The following is a 20,598-nucleotide window of genomic DNA, read 5'->3' as shown; positions in this document are numbered from 1 at the left end:
GGTAACTAGAGACTAGAGCACAGAGCAGGGCAGGCTGCCTTGCCTAGGCACAGGGCCTAGCTGCTGCAGCTGCAGCAGCACCAGTGACAGTCTCCCTCCCTAGTCCCTAATCACACAAACTAAACTGCCTAAAATACAATCTATCTACAATACAAAGCAATACAGGTGAATATCAAGTGTTGGAGTGTAAAAACACTTGGTGTATTGAACAATAAATGCACTACTTGCACAGACAAAAAGCACTGGAGCAGTCTCTCAGTACAGTCAGTCAGTAAGTCACAAGCAGGACAAGTGAGGCAACATGGCACTCGCTATTTATAGAGGGGGGCTTGGCCAGGCTCCCCCTCTCTGATTGGCTGCAGTCAGAGGGCTGGGAGCCCTCTGATTCGCTTGTGAGGACTCGAGGTGACGTCACCCGCTGATGACGCTATCCGAGCTCCGTATTCGAGCTCGGATAGCTCGGATATCTCCGGATAGCTGATTGCTATCCGAATGCGCTCGGATAGCACAGCCCGGATAGCTCATACTATTCGAGCTCGGTATTCGAGCTCGAATAGTGAAAAAAGAGCTAGGATATCCAAGTATCTCGGATATCCTAGCTTGGATGAGCATCACTGCTGTACAATAGAACACTAGAAAAAATCTACACAGGGGCAATTTAGCTTTAGAGAATGGCACACAAAATAGGGATGTAACAATAAACAACGGAACGAACATGTAGGATTAAATTTAGCAGACAAGTCACTGATTCCATTTAGTGGCAGAGAAGAGCACACTGGGAGGAGGCTGATTCTTGTGAAAAAACAAAAAAGACACAGAGACCGGGAGCCCGATCTGGTGTATTATCAATGAGACACCAGAATATGTGCGTAAAACAGTGAGATACTCACAAAATTCGGTTGCTATAGAAAGCAACCACCTTTCTCGCATGTGAGGAAGTACCGTCCTCACTCGGCCTTGCTTCTGATAGTAATATAGGTCACAGCTCCAGGTAAAAAGTTGGCCACTTGGAATAGCTTCCAAGTGTGCACTCCCCTATACTGGGGTGGCAAAGATTCAAGAAGAGTAGGAGGCGCCCGTAAACTTATATTAGTGGTAGGTATTATGGTAATAATAAAGTAATAATAGAAATGGTTCTCTTGTTCCTACCTTATAGCAGTGAAAATCACACGCAAGGTAGTAATCGATACTTCTTAACTTTTTATTGAGGCACACATGACAACGCGTTTCTCGGCTACTGCCGCTTCCTCAGGTCTATGGATGTGCCTTTAAATACAGATGGCAAAATTCAAGATAGACACATAACACTCAGCACCAATAGTCATAAGTACACAAACAAATAAATAAACAATATGACCAATAAAACAATGATACAACAAGACAATAGGATATAGTCCATTGATACAGCTTGTACAATAAAAACCATAGGGTATGGTCCATAGGTCCCGGTGGTAGTATGTAAACACCGGTGGCTACCCATAGAGACAATAAAATATAATTAAAAACATGTAAACAAAGATGCTGCTCAAAGTCAGGACTAATAATCATAAAGGAATGTACAAATCTGCAAATAAAAATGTTTACATACATATATATATATACATACATATGTAACTATATACAACTAAAATCATATAGAATTCTCATACAATACATAAAAGACGAGAATTTCAATCCAATTATATGTATACATATGTATATGCACATACACATACATACACACACATATACACATCCATATACATACACAATATAGGTAAAAATAGCATACATAACGCATTGAGGCAAGAGGGATACTGTCCCATGTCTGTATCGGACAACTATACCTCAAACAATATGTCTAATAAGAATGTGCAATATAATATGGCTCACGAGGGGGCCAAGCGGAGGAGGGGGCCAATAGATAATAGGTACACTGGGAGGAGTTACCACATGGAATTGGGCATTATTCAGAAGAGCTCCTTTATGGAGTAGTATATATGGGATCCAAAGATACCCCTAGGGATTGATATTAGGTATCAGGGAGATTGACTGTTAAGATTGGTGTCAGTGGGGGCGGGGAATCCAAATCTATGTAATGGAGGTAAAGTATATCACTGAGAGTATCGGGGCAGGGCAAGTGTGCCTTTAAATATTTAATATGGGGGCCGGGAAAAAGGAAGTGTATGTACAATCTATCTACAATACAAAGCAATACAGGTGAATATCAAGTGTTGGAGTGTAAAAACGCTTGGTGTATTGAACAATAAATGCACTACTTGCACAGACAAAAAGCACTGGAGCAGTCTCTCAGTACAGTCAGTCAGTAAGTCACAAGCAGGACAAGTGAGGCAACATGGCGCTCGCTATTTATAGAGGGGGGCTTGGCCAGGCTCCTCCTCTGTGACTGGCTGCAGTCAGAGGGCTGGGAGCCCTCTTATTCGCTTGTGAGGACTCGAGGTGACGTCACCCGCTGATAACGCTATCCGAGCTCCGTATTCGAGCTCGGATAGCTCGGATATCTCCGGATAGCTGATTGCTATCCGAATGCGCTCAGATAGCACAGCCCGGATAGCTCATACTATTCGAGCTCGGTATTCCAACTCGAATAGTGAAAAAAGAGCTAGGATATCCGAGTATCTCGGATATCCTAGCTTGGATGAGCATCATTGCTGTACAATAGAACACTAGAAAAAATCTACACGGGACAATTTAGCTTTAGAGAATGGCACACAAAATAGGGATGTAACAATAAACAACGGAACGAACATGTAGGGATAAATTTAGCAGACAAGTCAATGATTCCATTTGGTGGCAGAGAAGAGCACACTGGGAGGAGGGCCCTGAGAAACAGGCTTACAGTCTATGGTATTGGGGGAAAAGGACACATGAGGGGGTAAAAGTGCGTGTGTAAGAGAGGAGGTTGGAGCTGTAAAGATGTTGGGTAAACAATTGTGAAAAAATGAGTCTTTAAGGCCTAAGTTTAATCATTTGTCATTGTGGAAATTAATAACATATTATGATAATTTTTTGATCACTGTGTACGTTGATGTAGGTGGTAATGGAATAATTGGAAATGGAGTACTTGGAGGAACAGGAGGATTTAAAGGTAATGGAGTAATATTAAGTATGATTTATTTCATAGGGAAACATGAGTAGGAAATACAAAAAATTTGACCTATAATTGCACCTAAAATCTGTAGCATTAAATGACTGATTGGTTTATTTGGAAGCTATCACCAAGATTTGAGCTTCTAACAGATAATTAATAGGCAACAATCTAGGTCATTTTATAGATTTATTTGACACATTTTTTATCCTTTCTCATCCTTTTCTTAGTAAAGCATAACTGTGGGGCAGAAAACTCAAAAATCTATTCTTTATTTTTATCTCGTAAACAAGTAATAAGGATGTTAACAGGCAATCCAAAAGTTAAAAATCACTTCCCAGACAATTTTCATGTCCATAAAAAATCATTCCCAGTTCCCCTGGCTCTTATTTGTTACATCTGCTGCAAAAAGGAAGTTGCAGGGCATGCTGGGTTTACTTTGTTTCTTCTCTACTTTCCCCTCAGACTTAACTAATGCAACGGGATTGGCTGAAGCCTCTTCACCTCCTTTTTCCCTCCTACGCCTCTGTTCCTCTCTGATTGGCCAATATTTCTCATGCTGAGAAGCTGCAGAGTCACACAATGACAATGCACTTTCTATTGGAGAGCTGGGTGGGAGTGTCTTAAGACTGGGTGGAAGGTGGCCAATGCAGATTCAGACAAACTAAGGAAGAAATTAATGTCAGGATTGGCCTCAAGATAGACAGGATTTTCACTTTTTTTAGTATAAAAAAATCACTAAAATCAAAATGTAAACAGTGCAATACATATAGTTTGTAAGAAGAGCACAAATTAATCTACTTAAATAGATGTGCTTTTTCTGTGGTAATATGGCTGACAGCTCCTCTTTAAAAACTTCAATAAACTTCTGACATAACTTATAACTTGACAAAGCCTGTAAAACAGTGCAATGCTAGGCAACAGCAGAGCAATACAACTGTAGAGCATTGAGGCCCCAAACTCGCATCCGATCGCTACAGGCGAAAGTCATTAAAAAAAATTTTTGTTGCAAAATCAGAATTTAGAATTCCATGAAATCTGTGTGCTCATTCCTTTTTCTTAAAGTGGTACAAGTGGGGATTAAAACAGGACAGAGAGGTTTCCTTGAGCTTTATCTTTATTCTGTCTTACTTTTGCTCTTTTAAAAGAGCTAAAAACTCTGACATATCTTATCATTTGACAATACCTGTAGTGTACTGCCTCTGTTACTTATTATTTAATTTTATATACAGAGCACTAACCTATTAGGCAGCACTTTACAGTAGATGGGGGGGCATTAAACACTGTAACGATCGTATCTTCCAGTGGCGGGTCCTGCGGTGTCTCCGCCAGTGAGAATTCCGCTCCGGTGTCTTCTGATGGCATCCCTGACATCCCCCAACAGTGGCACACATGCGCAGAGCCTCCAGTTGGGCGCGCATGGAGCAGAGCAGCCTTTATAGGCTGAGGAGGTGTGTCTGACGGAGGGGCTGTCATGCTGGGGGCAGGATCTTGCGCTGACTTTTGGGTATTTTAGGTCAAGTGAGACAGTTGCTCACTGGCCTTGATACTAATCAGTTTTCTGGTTCTTAGCCCTAAGCTAGTGAGGATCTTGAGAGCTACATTTCAAATATTGCGCATCAGTACAATATATATGTACTCTAGTCAGTCAGTGTATATTGTTGTATTGTAATTCTGTATTATTGTATGGTATTGTGTACCAACCTTTGCCTGCCTTTGACATCGAATCTGCCTAGCTCCTCTGTACTACTGCCATCTGATTACTGTGTATGACTCGGCCTGCCCCTGAATTCACTTCTGTTTGATCCTTCTAATACGACTGCCGTCTGACTTATGTGTATGACTCGGCCTGATATTTGACTACGATTTTGCCTAGCCCTTCTGTACCATAGCCATCTGCTCACGTGAATGACCCCGGCCTGTCTTTGACTACGCTATTCTCACTAGAACTGTGTTTTACACTTGTTATGCTAGCCTTGTTCACGTATCAGTGTGAGAAACACTAAAAATAACTACACAGGGGTTGTCATATGTTGTCATTGTGAAAATTAATATTATATTATGATCATTTTATTAATCACTGTATACTTTGACATAGGTGGTAATACATTAACTGGAAATGGAGTACTTGGAGAAACAGGAGTACTTACAGGTAATATAGCAAAGCTTGCTTCAGGGATCAGAAAATAATTCTAGAAGTTAAAACTGATGTTGAAAATGAAATGAAAATGTTTTAATGAATAAGCAGTTTAACAATACCGTACTTCCTCTGAAAGTTATTATTAAAGGTTATATATAAAGCACTAACATATTAGGCAGCAGCACTGTACAATAGAACACTAGAAAAAAGCTAAACCGGGCATTACAGCTTTAGAAAATGGTAAACAACATAATTATGAAACAATAAACAACGGGGCTAAGATATAGGGAACAATATAGCAAACAAGTCACAGATTTAATTTAGTGGCAGAGAAGAGCACACTGGAAGGAGGGCCCTGAGAAAAAGGTGTACAGTCTATAGTATTGTATGAAAAGGAAACATAAGGGGGTAAATGTGTACCTGTAAGTGAGAAGATTGAAGCTGTAAAGAAGTTGGGTAAACAATGGTTAAAACATTGGTCTTTAGGGACGAAGTTTAATAAGTTGTCATTTTGAAAATTAATATATTATGATCATTTTATTAATCACTGTATACTTTGACATAGGTGGTAATCCATTAACTGGAAATGGAGTACTTGGAGAAACAGGAGTACTTACAGGTAATGGAGAAATATTAAGTAGTATTTATTCCAAGGAGAAAAAATTAGCAGGAAATACTACAATTTGACCTATAACTTTTTACCTAAAATCTATAGGATTGATTTACTGATTGGTTTACGTAAAAGCTATCATCAAGGTGTGAGCTTCTAACAGATTATTAACAGCCAACAATCTAGGATGTTTTCTTGATTTTTAAGACTTTTTCCCCTTCCTTTCTCATCTTTTTCTTGTTAAAAACTGGTGACCTAACTTATAATTTAAATATGCCTGTAAAATAATGCTTTCCTTTTTTAGCATACATTGAACAATTTGTTTATGTAAAATTGAATTAGTATAATATGCTCAATTTGTTGTTGACTATGTACTTTAAAATATATGGTAGTTAAATTGAAACTGAAGGAGTTCAAGGAATAGGAGGACTGAATGTAATTGTAATGTTATTAGGTATGATTTGTTTCATAGGAAAAAGAGGGAGCAGATCATGTAAAAATGTTATCCAAAGCTTGAACCTTATAGCTACAAATAGCTGCACCCTCTGCAGTTCTATGACTGGTTGTAGATTTTCTGTTACTTAACACTTTCCCATTCACATAAATTTAGCACACAAGTCACTGATTCCATTTAGTGGCAGGGAAGAGCACACTGGCAGGAGGGCCCTGAGAAACAGGCTTACAGTCTATGGTATTGAGGGAAAAGGACACATAAGGGGGATAAAGTGTACGTCTAAGAGAGGAGGTTGGAGCTGTAAAGATGTTGGATAAACAATGGTGAAAAAATAGGTCTTTAAGGCCTAAGTGTAATAATTTGTCATTGTAAAAATTATTATTATTATATTATGATCATTTTTTAAATTACTATGCACTTTGACATAGGTGGTAATGGATATACTGGAAATGGAATATTTGGAGGAACAGGAGAACTTACAGGTAATGGAGTAATATCAGGGATGGTCGTAGTCAGTCAACTTCGCTATGCTGGAACTACACGTAGTTTTACGCAATTACGCTTCGCCAAACTACGGCTTCGAAATAAAATATTTGTTTTGTATGCATTTTGTAGAATACGCGTTAAAATACGCAATTACGCGTAGTGCGAAGCGTAGTAAATGCGGATGCTTATGCCCGCATGCAGAAAACTTTATGCATTAATTACTCTTCAAATGCTTATACGGGAACTCTTCTATGTGTACATTCCCCTTTCTAACGCATACATTTGTAAGCATACAATCGCACTCGGAAAATTAGCCACGAGTAACGCATTCATAGTTCACTACGAAATACACGTTAACTACGCATAGTGGGCGTAAGCTACGCATAGCTGTACTTCGCAACGCGTAGTTTTGAAACGCCACCTACGAACTACGATGCATAGATGCGAACTATGATGCGTAAATTCACACTGGCGTAGTTTCTGCTCATCCCTGAGTAATATTAGGTATCATTCATTTCATAGGGAAAAATGAGCAGAAAATACAAAAATGTAACCTGTAACGTGGAGCTAAAATCTGTAGGCTTGATTGACTGATTAGCTTATCTGGAAGCTATCACCAAAATGGGAGCTTCTAACAGATTATTAATAGGCAACAACCTAGGTTGTCTTTTAGATTTACTAGAGACGATTTTTCATTCCATTCTCATCTTGTTATTGTTAAAAACTGCTATAAACTGCTGACTTAACTTATAATTTAAATATGCCTGTAAAATGGTGCTTTCCTTTATTAACCTACATTAAATAATTTGTCTATGTAAAAATCAATTAATTTTAAATGCTCAATTTGTTGTTGACTGTGTACCTTAAAAGAGGTGGTAGTCAAATTGAAACTGAACAAGCTCAAGGAATAGAAGGACTGACAGGAAATGTAATATTATTAGGTATGATTTGTTTCATTGGAAAAAAAGGAAACAGATCATGTAAAAATGTGACCCACAGCTCGAACCTCATAGCTGAAAATAGCTGCAGCCTCTGCAGTTCTATGACTTGTTGTAGAATCTCTGCTTTTAACACTTTCCTATTCACATACATTTAGAACACAATTCACTGATTCCATGTAGTGGCAGAGAAGAGCACACTGGAAGGAGGGCCCTGAGAAACAGGCTTGCAGTCAATGGTATGAGGGAAAAGGACACATAAGGGGGTAAAAGTGTACTTATAAGAAAGGAGTTTGGAGCTGTAAAGAACAATGGTAAAAAAATTGGTCTTTAAAGAGAACCCGAGGTGGGTTTAAAGAATGCTTTTAGGACACATAAGCTGGTTTTGCATATTATCACCAGCCGCTGTGTCTGTGCTGTGTCTCCCCAGGCCCCCCTGCGCTCTTTTGTCCCCATAAAAAAACGCCATGATAGCGACATGCACCTTGGCGCTCGCTGACTTTTTACCTTAATGCTGCTTGTCACCGCTGCTCCCCCGCTTCCTCTGTAGCCCCGCACCCAGCCTGCGCCCCTTCCCTCCAATCAGCTTACAGAGGTGAGGAAGGAAGGGATGCCGGTGGGGAGTGGCGTTATAGAAGAGGCAGGGGAGCGGCGGTGATAGGCAGCATTATGGTAAACAGCCAGCTAGCGAGAAAAGTGCATGTCGCTAGCATGGCATTTTTTTTTATGGGGAACAGCAGAGCGCAGAGGGGCCTGGAGGGATATAGTACAGATACAGAGGCTGGTGATAATATGCTGAACCAGCCTCTTTGTCCTAATAGCATTCTTCAAATCCACCTCAGGTTCTCTTTAAGGTCTAAGTGTAACAAGTTGTCATTGTGAAAATTAATATTATATTATGATCATTTTATTAATCACTGTTTACTTTAACATAGGTGGTAATACATTAACTGGAAATGGAGTACTTGGAGAAACAGGACTACTAACAGGTAATTGAGCAAAGATTGCTTCAGGGATCAGGAAAGATCTCTAGAAGTTAAAACTGACATTGAAAATGAAATGAACATTTTTAGTGATTAAGCAGTGTAACTTTACGGTACTTCCTCTGTGAATTATTATTAAAGGTTGTATATAAAACACTAACATATTAGGCAGCACTGTACAATAGAACACTAGAAAAAAAACTACACGGGGCATTACAGCTTCAGAAATTGGTACACAACATAATTATAAAACAATAAACAACGGGGCTAAAATGTAGGGAACAATATAGCAGACAAGTCACTGATTTCATTTAGTCGCAGAGAAGAGCACACTGGGAGGAGGTCCCTGAGAAACAGGCTTACATTCTATGGTATTGGGGGGAAAAGGACACATAAGAAGATTAAGAAGATTAGAAGATTACGTCTAAAAGAGAAGGTTGGAGCTGTAAAGATGTTTTTGTAATTTTAATAATTTGTCTTTGTGAAAATTAAAAATATATTATGCTCATTTTTTGATCGCTGTGTACTTTGACATAGGTGGTAATGGATTTAATGCAAATGGAGTACTTGGAGGAACAGGAGTACTTGGAGGTAATGGAAAAATATTAGGTATTATATATTCCAAAGAGAAAAAATGAGCAGGAAATAATACAATTTGACCTACAACTTGGACCTAAAATCTGTAGGATTGATTTACTGATTGGTTTACGTGGAAGCTATCATCACGGTGTGAGCTTCTAACAGATTATTAATAGCCAACAATCTAGGATGTTTTCTCAATATATTTGAGACATTTTTTTCTTCCTTTCTCATCTTTTTCTTGTTAAAAACTGCTATAATTTGGTGACCTAACTTATAATTTAAATATGCCTGTAAAAGAATGCTTTCCTTTGTAAGCCTAAATTGAACAATTTGTTTATGTAAAATTGAATTAGTATAATATGCTCAATTTGTTGTTTAAAATAGATAGTAGACAAATTGAAACTGAAGGAGTACAAGGAATAGGAGGACTGAATGTAATTGTAATGTATTAGGTATGATTTGTTTCATAGGAAAAAGAGGGAGCAGATCATGTAAAAATGTTACCCACAGCTTGAACCTTATAGCTACAAATAGCTGCAGCCTCTGCAGTTCTATGACTTGTAGTAGAATCTCTGCTACTTAACACTTTCCCATTCACATACATTTAACACAAGTAACTGATTTAATTTAGTAGCAGGGAAGAGCACGCTGGGAGGAGGGCCCTAAAAACAGGCTTACAGTCTATGGCATTGGGGCAAAAGGACACATAACGGGGATAAAGTGTATGTGTAAGAGAGAAGGTTGGAGCTGTAAAGATGTTGGGGAAGCAATGGTGAAAAAATAGGTCTTTAAGGCCTAAGTTTAATAATTTCTGCATGCCTCTGCTTCCTTCCCTCTTTTGCACCAATACCCTAGACCGTAAGCCTGTTTTTTAGGGCCCTTTTCCCAGTGTGCTCTTACCAGCTACTAAATTGAATCAGTGACTTGTGCTAAATGTATGTGAATGGGAAAGTGTTAAGTAGCAGAGATTCTACTTACAGTCATAGAACTGCAGAGGCTGCAGCTATTTGTGGCTATAAGGTTCAAGCTGTGGAAGGTAAAGTGTATGTGTAAGAGAGAAGGTTGGAGCTGTAAAGATGTTGGGGAAGCAATGGTGAAAAAATAGGTCTTTAAGGCCTAAGTTTAATAATTTGTCATTGCGAAAATTAATATTATATTATGATCATTTTTTTAATTATTGTGCACTTTACCATAGGTGGTAATGGATATACAGGAAATGGAGCATTTGGAGGAACAGGAGAACTTACAGGTAATAGACTGATATTAGGTATAATTTAATCCATAGGGAAAAATGAGCAGAAAATAAAAAAATGTAACCTGTAACGTGGAACTAAAATCTGTAGGCTTGATTGACTCATTAGCTAATCTGGGACTGGAAGCTATCACCAAGATGGAAGCTTGTAACAGATTATTAATAGGCAACAATCTAGGTTATCTTTTAGATTTACTTGAGATTATTTTTCCTTCCGTTCTCATCTTGTTCTTGTTAAAAACTGCTATAAACTGGTGACTTAACTTATAATTTAATAATGCCTGTAAAATGGTGCTTTCCTTTGTTAACCTACATTAAATAATTTGTCTATTTAAAAATCAATTTTTTTGATATGCTTAAATTGTTGTTGACTGTGTACATTAAAATAGATGGTAGTCAAATTGAAACTGAAAGAGCTCAAGGAATAGAAGAACAGACAAGAAATGTAACATTACTAGGCATGATTTGTTTCATAGGAAAAAAGGGAGCAGATCATGTAAAATGTGACCCACAGCTTGAACCTTATAGCCACAAATAGCTGCAACCTCTGCAGTTCTATGACTTGTTGTAGAATCTCTGCTTTTAACACTTTCCTATTCACATAAATTTAGCACACAAGTCACTGATTCCATGTAGTGACAGAGAATAGCACACTGGAAGGAGGGCCCTGAGAAACAGGCTTACAGTCTATGGTATGAGGGAAAAGGACACATAAGGGGGTAAAAGTGTACTTATAAGAAAGGAGTTTGGAGCTGTAAAGAACAATGGTAAAAAAATTGGTCTTTAAAGAGAACCCGAGGTGGGTTTAAAGAATGCTATTAGGACACATAGGCTGGTTTTGTATATTATCACCAGCCTCTGTGTCTGTTCTGTGTCTCCCCAGGCCCCCCTGCGCTCTGCTGTCCCCATAAAAAAGCACCATGATAGCGACATGCACCTTGGCGCTAGGTGACTTTTTACCTTAATGCTGCGTGTCACCGCTGCTCCTCCGCTTCCTCTATAGCCGTGCTCCCCGCCTGCGCCCCTTCCCTCCAATCAGCTTACAGAGGTGTGGAAGGAAGGGATGCCGGTGGGGAGCAGGGGAGGAGGCAGGGGAGCGGCGGTGTTAGGCAGCATTATGGTAGACAGCCAGCTAGCGAGAAGGTGCATGTTGCTAGCATGGCATTTTTTATGGGGAACAGCAGAGCGCAGGGGGGCCTGGAGGGATACAGTACAGATACAGAGGCTGGTGATAGTATGCTGAACCAGCCTCTGTGTCCTAATAGCATTCTTTAAATCCACCTTGGGTTTTCTTTAAGGTCTAAGTGTAACAAGTTGTCATTGTGAAAATTAATATTATATTATGATAATTTTATTAATCACAGTTTACTTTAACATAGGTGGTAATACATTATCTGGAAATGGAGTACTTGGAGAAACAGGACTACTAACAGGTAATGGAGCAAAGGTTGCTTCAGGGATCAGGAAAGAACTCTAGAAGTTAAAACTGACCTTAAAAATAGAATCAATTTTTTAAATTGAATAAGCAGTTTAATTGTACTGTGCTTCCTCTGTGACTTATTATGAAAGGTTATATATATAAAGAGGCTAAACAAGACAAGTAGTTCCCTCAAAGACCGCACTACTCATCAATAAATAGTAAATTTATCATCTTTATTCAAAAATATACATAAAATCAATTAAAAACAATTGGAAGCCATGCAACACAGGAATAAAGTATAAATAAATAATATACATATAATATATGGGTGCTAATCAATAACACTGTCCATAAAACACAATGATACTGGTAAGGTGCAATAGTCAATAGGTAAAAAACTACTGATAAATTGAATAAACGCACAAGGCAAGGCAATCTGACCAACCACGTGATGAATCGAAAATGATTGTGCAAAGAAAAGCCCACAGAGGGGTCAAGGAAGGAATATAAAGTGCAGAGTGCAAAAACAGGAACAGCGTCACCGCGCTGGACAAGGGTGTGCAAAGAAGCATAAACAAGTGTTGAGTGCAAAGAAGACAGTGTGCCCGCTAACAGGGTCGGACTGGGACACTAAGGGCCCACCAAGGAAGTTTCAGCCTGGGCCCCCCCCCCCCCCGATCCCCTCCTCCTCGCCACCCCCCCCCCCCCCCCCATTTTGGGCTCACATACACATGTACTCTAGAAATTTTGCATGAGTTTATGGTAGGGAAAAGATTGTGAGCACTTCTGAGGACAGTCTCCAATAGGGATATGTCCACATGCGGCGCGCACAGCGCGCCGCAGCGAAGGTAAATGGGTGTCACCACGCACTGGAACATCGGCGTGGTCACGATGAGTCATGGGCAGACTTAAAAAAAAAAAAAAACACAACATAAGTAGCGGTGTTATTCACAGAGATTAGGTCCGACCAGATACATTTTAGATAAAATATGCAAGTAGGTACATGCCTCATGATAATTCATCAAGTAGTCAAATCGCAGCAGATTTTCCGACAAAATGCAATCAGGTTGGCGGCTGATACCCCCACAAAATGCAATCAGATTGGCGGCAGATACCCCCCAAAATGCAATCAGGTTGGTGCCAGATACCCCCCGCAAAAGTGGGCAGCAGTGACCAGAAAATCGTAATGTGGGCAGCAGACACCTGAAAATCGCAATGTGGGCAGCAGTGACCAGAAAATCGTACTGTGGGCAGCAGACACCAGAAAATCGTAATGTGGGCAGCAGACACCTGAAAATCGCAATGTGGGCAGCAGTCACCAGAAAAGCGTAATGTGGGCAGCAGACACCTGAAAATCGTAATGTGGGCAGCAGACACCAGAAAATCGCAATGTAGGCAGCAGTGACCAGAAAATCGTAATGTGGGTAGCAGTCACCTGAAAATCGTAATGTGAGCAGCAGACACCAGAAAATCGTAATGTGGGCAGCAGACACCTGAAAATCGTAATGTGGGCAGCGGACACCAGAAAATCGCAATGTAGGCAGCAGTGACCAGAAAATCGTAATGTGAGCAGCAGACACCAGAAAATCGTAATGTGGGCAGCAGACACCTGAAAATCGCAATGTGGGCAGCAGACACCTGAAAATCGCAATGTGGGCAGCAGTCACCAGAAAATCGTAATGTGGGCAGCAGACACCTGAAAATCGCAATGTGGGCAGCAGACACCAGAAAATCGTAATATGGGCAGCAGACACCTGAAAATCGTAATGTGGGCAGCAGACACCAGAAAATCGTAATGTGGGCAGCAGACACCTGAAAATCGCAATGTGGGCAGCAGTCACCAGAAAATCGCAATGTGGGCAGCAGACACCAGAAAATCGTAATGTGGGCAGCAGACACCTGAAAATCGTAATGTGGGCAGCAGTCACCAGAAAATCGTAATGTGGGGAGCAGACACCTGAAAATCGTAATGTGGGCAGCAGTGACCAGAAAATCGTAATGTGGGGAGCAGACACCTGAAAATCGTAATGTGGGCAGCAGTGACCAGAAAATCGTAATGTGGGCAGCAGTGACCAGAAACCCCCCTCCCTCACCTAGGGGCCCCCCCTCCAGAATTGCAGCCAGCGGCAAATAATCACTTACCAGCATGACGGAGATGAGATCCGTAGCTCTGCGTGCCGCTGGCTGGTCTGCTCTCTGCTTCCTGAACTGACTGTCCAATCACGCTCTCGCAGTACTTCCTGCGAGAGCGTGATTGGACAGTCAGTTCAGGAACCAGAGCAGACCAGCCAGCGGCACGCAGAGCTACGGATCTCATCTCCGTAACTCATGCCGTTAAGTGATTCTTCCCCGCTGGCTGCAATTCTGGAGAGGGGGGGGAGCGCGGAAGGGGGGCCCCTAGGTGAGGGAGGGGGGGGGAGGCTTCCGCCCCTCCCCGCCGATCTGTGCACAATGTCCCCCCTTCCTGCGCTTAGCCCCCCTCCTTTTTAGCACTGGGGCCCCCAGGAGGCGGGACGGCCGGGGCCCACCGATGGGACCATCGGTGGTTCGGTGGGCCTGTCCGAGGCTGCCCGCTGACCAGTGAGCTAAGCTTACCAGGAAAATATCAATAGGACAGATGAAGCATGGCATCCAGGGACGTGCCGTCGCGATTCGCCGCTCTCCGAGATGTGGCGGCTTCTACCGGGCATAAACTTACTCTGAAATCCCTCGGCTATATACACGAAAGAGCCTAAGTGGGCGGGCCAATAGATACAACTATCAAATCACGTTGTGCACGGCCGCGCACAAACAGGGGAGGTTCCACAGCGCTGATCAGCGCTATGTCAGTTCCCCCTCCTGCCACCTAAGGATTATGGGAATTGTAGTGCCGAGGAACAGAGGAGAAAATGAATAAAGAGATGAATACGGCTGAGAAAAGCCGCTATAATTAACCATATGTAGTAGCAAAGCTTATATTACAAAAAACATTTACAAAATCAACCTATAATTATCAAAAAATGACACAAATAATAATTACAATGAATATAAATGTATAAATGCCTAAAGGACAAGCAAATGTCGCCACCATGTGGCCGAAGCATAGTAGAACACTAATCACTATGAAACATACAAAGTATCAAATTCAATACACTGCTGGTTTATACAATAACAATTCCAGCAATAAATATAGAGGTCGAATCATCGGAGAACTCGCTAGAAGGCCCACACAAGGAGAAATATCAATCATCTCTGTTATCCAGGAATACCGCTGTACGTCTCAACAGGGAAGATATGATATACTGAAGTCCTAAAGAAATAAATACAAATCCATGTAAATATGAAAAAATACATATTCATTTTAAATCAGTAGCCCAAATAACGGGTCAAAAAGGAGGCCCAACAGTGATCAAGAGTAAATAGTCAGGTGATAAATAAATATGGAATCCAAAATTGATAAGTACAGAAGGCAACAACCCAAAGAGCAACCAGAGGACTACTCACATATCCTCTGTAGCTTATAAGACGCCACTCAGAGCCACAATATTAATAGTACAGGGAGCAAGATGAGATATAAGAAAAACCTGTGTTCTATGTTAAAGATGGAACCACAGACAAAACACGTGAAACGTGCACCGAACAGGGGAGAGGAGGTCACTCACCTTTGACCCCCAATCCACCTAAATAACACACCACACTCAGTGTAAAAACCCCAAGAAAGAGAAGTCTTCGTTCAGACCTACCGGTGACTTGGACCCCAGATCATAAATCCACTTGGTTTCTTGTCTCAATAAAGAAGACACTACGTTACCACCCCTGGAAGACACAAAAACATGTTTAGGACCACATACTGTCCAACCCATAACATTTCCCCCATGGGCTTTGAGTGCATGATCAGCAATTGGGGTCAGTATCTTTCCCTCTGCAGCATCCCTCTCGGCCAAACGAATGGTCGAGAGGTGCTTTTGTATTCGCGTTTTAAGTTTGTTTTTGGTTTGACCAACATAATATAGATTGCAGGGACATCTAAGTAGATACACCACTGCCTCCGTTTGGCAATTGATAAACTCATTAATGCGGTGCACCCTATTGGTCCGAAGACTCTGAACCTCCTTTGTTCGTGTCATAAGTTGGCAAATGTTACAGCGGCCACACGGGTAACTCCCCTTTACTCCATGGCCTATATTAGATTTCCTCTGAAAATGGCTCCTACATAACTGATCCTTTAAATTTGGGGCCCTTTTGGCCGTCAGAGATGGTCTATCCATGATATAATTCTTCAACACTGGATCAGTGTGCAGAATTGGCCAATATTTAGACAACACCTTCCTCAGATCACTCCAACATGTGTTAAAAGGTGTACACATCCTTACTAGGTTATCAGTTTTTCTTTTTTTACCATACAATAAATCCTCCCTTCTCGAATGTAATGCTCTCTGATAGGCCTTTTTTATAGAATCCTTTGGGATATCCCCTCTGCAAGAATCTTTCCTCCAAGTCGGCAGCTTGTCGCTTGAATTCCTGATCATCTGAACAGTTTCTTCGCAGTCGCAAAAATTGGCCCATTGGAATATTGTTTTTTAACTGTGTAGTGTGGAAGGAACCATAATGTAACAGCCCATTTACTGCTGTGGACTTCCGAAATAGCGTACTTCCAATCTGACCGTTCTCTGTAAAGTAAAGATGTAAGTCTAAGAAATCCACTGAATCCTTTGAGAAATTTGAGGTCAAAACAATATTTTTATCATTATCTCCCAACTTGGAAATGAACTCTCTCGCAAGATCTTCGGGCCCCTCCCACAGTATCAGAATGTCATCAATAAAACGGTACCACCCCAGTATGTTGGGGTGGTATCGTTCCATGGTGGGGCCCCATACCAACTCTCTCTCCCACCACCCCAAAAACAAATTTGCTATGGCAGGAGCACACTTGGCGCCCATAGACACACCGTGTGTCTGTAGGTAAAATTGGCCGTCAAAGGTAAAAAAGTTGTGAGCCAATACAAATCCCAAGAGATCAATCAAAAACAAATTAAATTCAGCCCTACCTGTAGTGGTCGTAGATAGAAAATATTGCACAGCCCGACAGGCGTCCTCATGATGGATGTTAGTATAAAGTGATTCTACGTCCAAAGAAACAAACATAGTGCCTAAAGGAACAGAAATATGGTTAAGTTTTGAGATTAAATCTAAGGAATCACGTACATAGGAATCCAACGTTGTTACATGTTCTTGAAGAAAAAAATCAAGGAAACTACATGCTTTCTCAATGAGGCTCTAGTGTTGGGCGAACAGTGTTCGCCACTGTTCGGGTTCTGCAGAACATCACCCTGTTCGGGTGATGTTCGAGTTCGGCCGAACACCTGGTGGTGTTCGGCCAAACTGTTCGGGGTTCGCCGAACTGCTGAATGCATGGCCGAACAGGGCCCCTGTTCGGCCGAACAGGGCCCTGTTCGGCCGAATACTGCCCCCCATGGGGTCGCAGGCATAAGGGGGGAGCATGCCCCGATCGCGGGGGGGGTCGGAAATTCCCCCCACCCCCTCCGCTAGCGCTCCCCCCTCTGCCCGCTTCCCCATACAAAAAGTTTAAAGCAAGTTCAATAGTACCTGGTGGCACTGGCTGGCAGTGGAGTGAGGAGGAGGAGGAGTCCGAGTAGCAGAGTGACGTTGAGGCCGGGCAGCGGGCGGTTCAGCGCTAGTACCCTTGTGGTACTTCCGCCCTTTCTCTGACCTCACGTCCTCGTATGCGTCATCACGCAGAGGACGTGAGGTCAGAGAAAGGGCGGAAGTACCACAAGGGTACTAGCGCTGAACCGCCCGCTGCCCGGCCTCAACGTCACTCTGCTACTCGGACTCCTCCTCCTCCTCACTCCACTGCCAGCCAGTGCCACCAGCCCAGGTACTATTGAACTTGCTTTAAACTTTTTTTATGGGGAAGCGGGCGGAGGGGGGAGCGCTAGCGGAGGGGGTGGGGGGAATTTCCGACCCCCCCCCCGCGACCGGGGCATGCTCCCCCCTTATGCCTGCGACCCCATAGGGCCCCCAAAATGGGCATGTTCGGGGGTCCCATTGACTCCCATTGAGTTCGGCGTTCGGGCCGAACATGCCGAACATCTGGCCCATGTTCGGCCTGTTCGGCCCGAACCCGAACATCCAGGTGTTCGCCCAACACTATGAGGCTCCCAATACCCGAAACTATTGGGCGGCCTGGAGGCTGATTCAAGTTTTTGTGTACCTTCGGTAATAAATAGAAGGTGGGAATTACAGGTTCCCTGGTTATAAGGTACAGTCTTTCTTTCTGAGAGATTATCCCCTTCTCCTTCGCATCATCCAAAAGGTGGTTCAGGATGTTTTTAAAATGACCTGTAGGATTCCCAGGTAAACGTCTGTAGTATTTTTTATTACCTAGTTGTCTTCCCACCTCCTTGATGTAATCCTGTACTGGCCACAAAACAACATTGCCCCCCTTATCTGCTTCCATGATAACAAATTCCTCTCTCTCACTTAGGGCCATATCCTATTCAAGGTGATAAGTAGCTTGCAGATGCGAGCTACTTATCACCTTGCCATCGCGCGAGGATTACCGGCAAATCCTATTGCCCATATCCTTCGCGCGATGGCCGATCGTTAGAGAGCATTACTCAGGCGAAAGCCTGAGCGATGCTCCCTTTTACCGAGCGATGGGGAGTGAGGTTTACGCTGTGGTGCTGTCCATCAGCACCACGGCCTCACTCCCCACACATGCGCACTCGCCCGCCGAACATCGCAGACATCTTCCGCCGCAGCATCTGGGGGTCTCCTTTAATAAGGAGACCCCCAGAGCTCCCCGTCGGGTCGCAGCACAGTTTAGAAGCCCCTGCGCAGCTCTGCCGGGCTCCCCTGTCATACGTACCGCCGCCGATCACCCGCCGCCTCTCGCCGCAAAATCCGTCACGTAATTACAGTGTATCTAACACTGTAATTACTGTGCGCATAGAAGGAGCCCGGGCAAAGCATCTTTGAATCTGCAGCCGGGCTCCCCATTTGTCCACTGTCTGAGCCATTTTATTGGTTCAGACAGCAGACCAATGGGGAGCCCGGCTGCAGATTCAAAGATGCTTTGCCCGGGCTCCTTCTATGCGCACAGTAATTACAGTGTTAGATACACTGTAATTACGTGACGGATTTTGCGGCGAGAGGCGGCGGGTGATCGGCGGCGGTACGTATGACAGGGGAGCCCGGCAGAGCTGCGCGGGGGCTTCTAAACTGTGCGGCGACCCGATGGGGAGCTCTGGGGGTCTCCTTATTAAAGGAGACCCCCAGATGCTGCGGCGACGACGTGCGTTAGCTAGTTTAGACCTGCTTTTTGCAGGTCTAAGCTAACGCTCATGTCTGCCGGGAAGCATCGCTTCCCGGAGACATGATAAGGGTAATTGGATTCTGTGTTAAGAACTCGCTGGGCGATTATATCGCCCAAGCGAGTTCTTTTCCGCCTGGGGGGGTCTAAAGTTTAATTAGATTAGGCGATGCCCCCATCGCCTAAGTTAAGAACTCGCCAGTGCTTAGCGCTGGCGAGTTCAGCAATAGAATATGGCCCTTAGTTCTTTAATGGCCTGGTGTTCCTCTTTACTTAAATTAGGCACATGAAATTTCTGTACATTGATTTTTATAGCAGGAACAAGCGTCAAATTAGGCAAAAAAGTGGATCGTGGTCTGAACTTACCCCTAGACATAGATGGATTCTCGCTTGAGGATGTACCACTCTCGTTCTCATTTAAAAGGTCCATCAAGTCTGTTAGGACCTGTCTGTCATTGGTGTCCAGCAAATCAATGGCCTCTTGCGTTCTCAAGTCTAATTCCCCACTTTCACGATGGTACATCCGCTTCAATGCTAATCTCCGACAAAAAAGATAAAGGTCCTTAACCACTTCAAAAATGTCCATATTTCTCGTTGGTGAAAAACTAAGGCCTCTTTGTAATACACTTTCTTGGGCTGGGGTCAGGTGACAATCTGTTAAGTTAATAATCTGCAATTCATTGGTCCCTTCCATTATTCTGGGCTCACATGCAATTTCCTCCTCTTGTTGGTATTGTCCCCGGGGCTGTCTATCCCTCTTTCTTTTAAAAGCGAGGCCGCCCCTTCTGCCTCGCTTTCTGTGTCCAAAAAATCTGTACTAGACTCTGACACTGCTGTGTACTGTGGAATGCCAGGTGTAACAAAATTGGGATCCCCATTCCTAGGTTTCTTCTGTTTTCTCGGTCGTCTAGGGTAATCATACCCTTGACCCTTCCTATTTCCTCGGTGTTTCCACCGAAAGGCTTTACCAGATGTATAATCGTTCCTATCACATATTAGTTTGTTCTTTTTGCCTTCAATGGTATTTTTTTCTACTTGCTGCACATCCTTACTGAGTTGATTGAGAAAGGGCTGTACAAACCTAGCACTATCAAACTTGTTTAGCTGGATTAATAATTTATTAATCTTCTCCCTTAATTTAGGCAGTAACTCCTTATCGTGTTTTAGCAACATGTCTATGATAATAATAGAACATCTTCCTAGACCAAGTTCCCAGTCTTTCTTTTCTTGTTCAGTGACCTCCCAGGAGGGAAATATTTGGACCCTCAGGCCTCTGGGAAAAATACCCTCCCTCTTGTAGTTCTCCAGACTGTGGACATTCCACCAGAGT

The 20,598-nt window shown here is 42.6% G+C and overlaps 1 protein-coding gene across 50 annotated transcripts in view; it reads left to right on the top strand.

Moving 5' to 3' along the window:
* The window catches only part of LOC137521919 (fibroin heavy chain-like), a 387,111-nt gene that overhangs the window by 84,867 nt on the left and 281,646 nt on the right, over window positions 1-20,598 (top strand). For 45 of the 50 annotated variants that reach the window (XM_068241809.1, XM_068241813.1, XM_068241800.1 and 42 more), the window contains 8 exons: window positions 3,035-3,088; window positions 5,187-5,240; window positions 5,794-5,847; window positions 6,721-6,774; window positions 8,652-8,705; window positions 9,237-9,290; window positions 10,477-10,530; window positions 11,913-11,966. In XM_068241809.1, coding sequence (XP_068097910.1) covers window positions 3,035-3,088; window positions 5,187-5,240; window positions 5,794-5,847; window positions 6,721-6,774; window positions 8,652-8,705; window positions 9,237-9,290; window positions 10,477-10,530; window positions 11,913-11,966 — 432 coding nt within the window. The remainder of the gene's footprint in view (window positions 1-3,034; window positions 3,089-5,186; window positions 5,241-5,793; window positions 5,848-6,720; window positions 6,775-8,651; window positions 8,706-9,236; window positions 9,291-10,476; window positions 10,531-11,912; window positions 11,967-20,598) is intronic. The other 5 variants (XM_068241819.1, XM_068241814.1, XM_068241840.1 and 2 more) reach the window with 5 other exon arrangements.

This window comes from Hyperolius riggenbachi, chromosome 6 (genome assembly GCF_040937935.1).
Source record: "Hyperolius riggenbachi isolate aHypRig1 chromosome 6, aHypRig1.pri, whole genome shotgun sequence".
Classification (NCBI taxonomy): Eukaryota; Metazoa; Chordata; class Amphibia; order Anura; family Hyperoliidae; genus Hyperolius; species Hyperolius riggenbachi.
The sequence above is the reverse complement of the archived record's forward strand: the minus strand, read 5'-3'. Positions and strand labels throughout refer to the sequence as shown.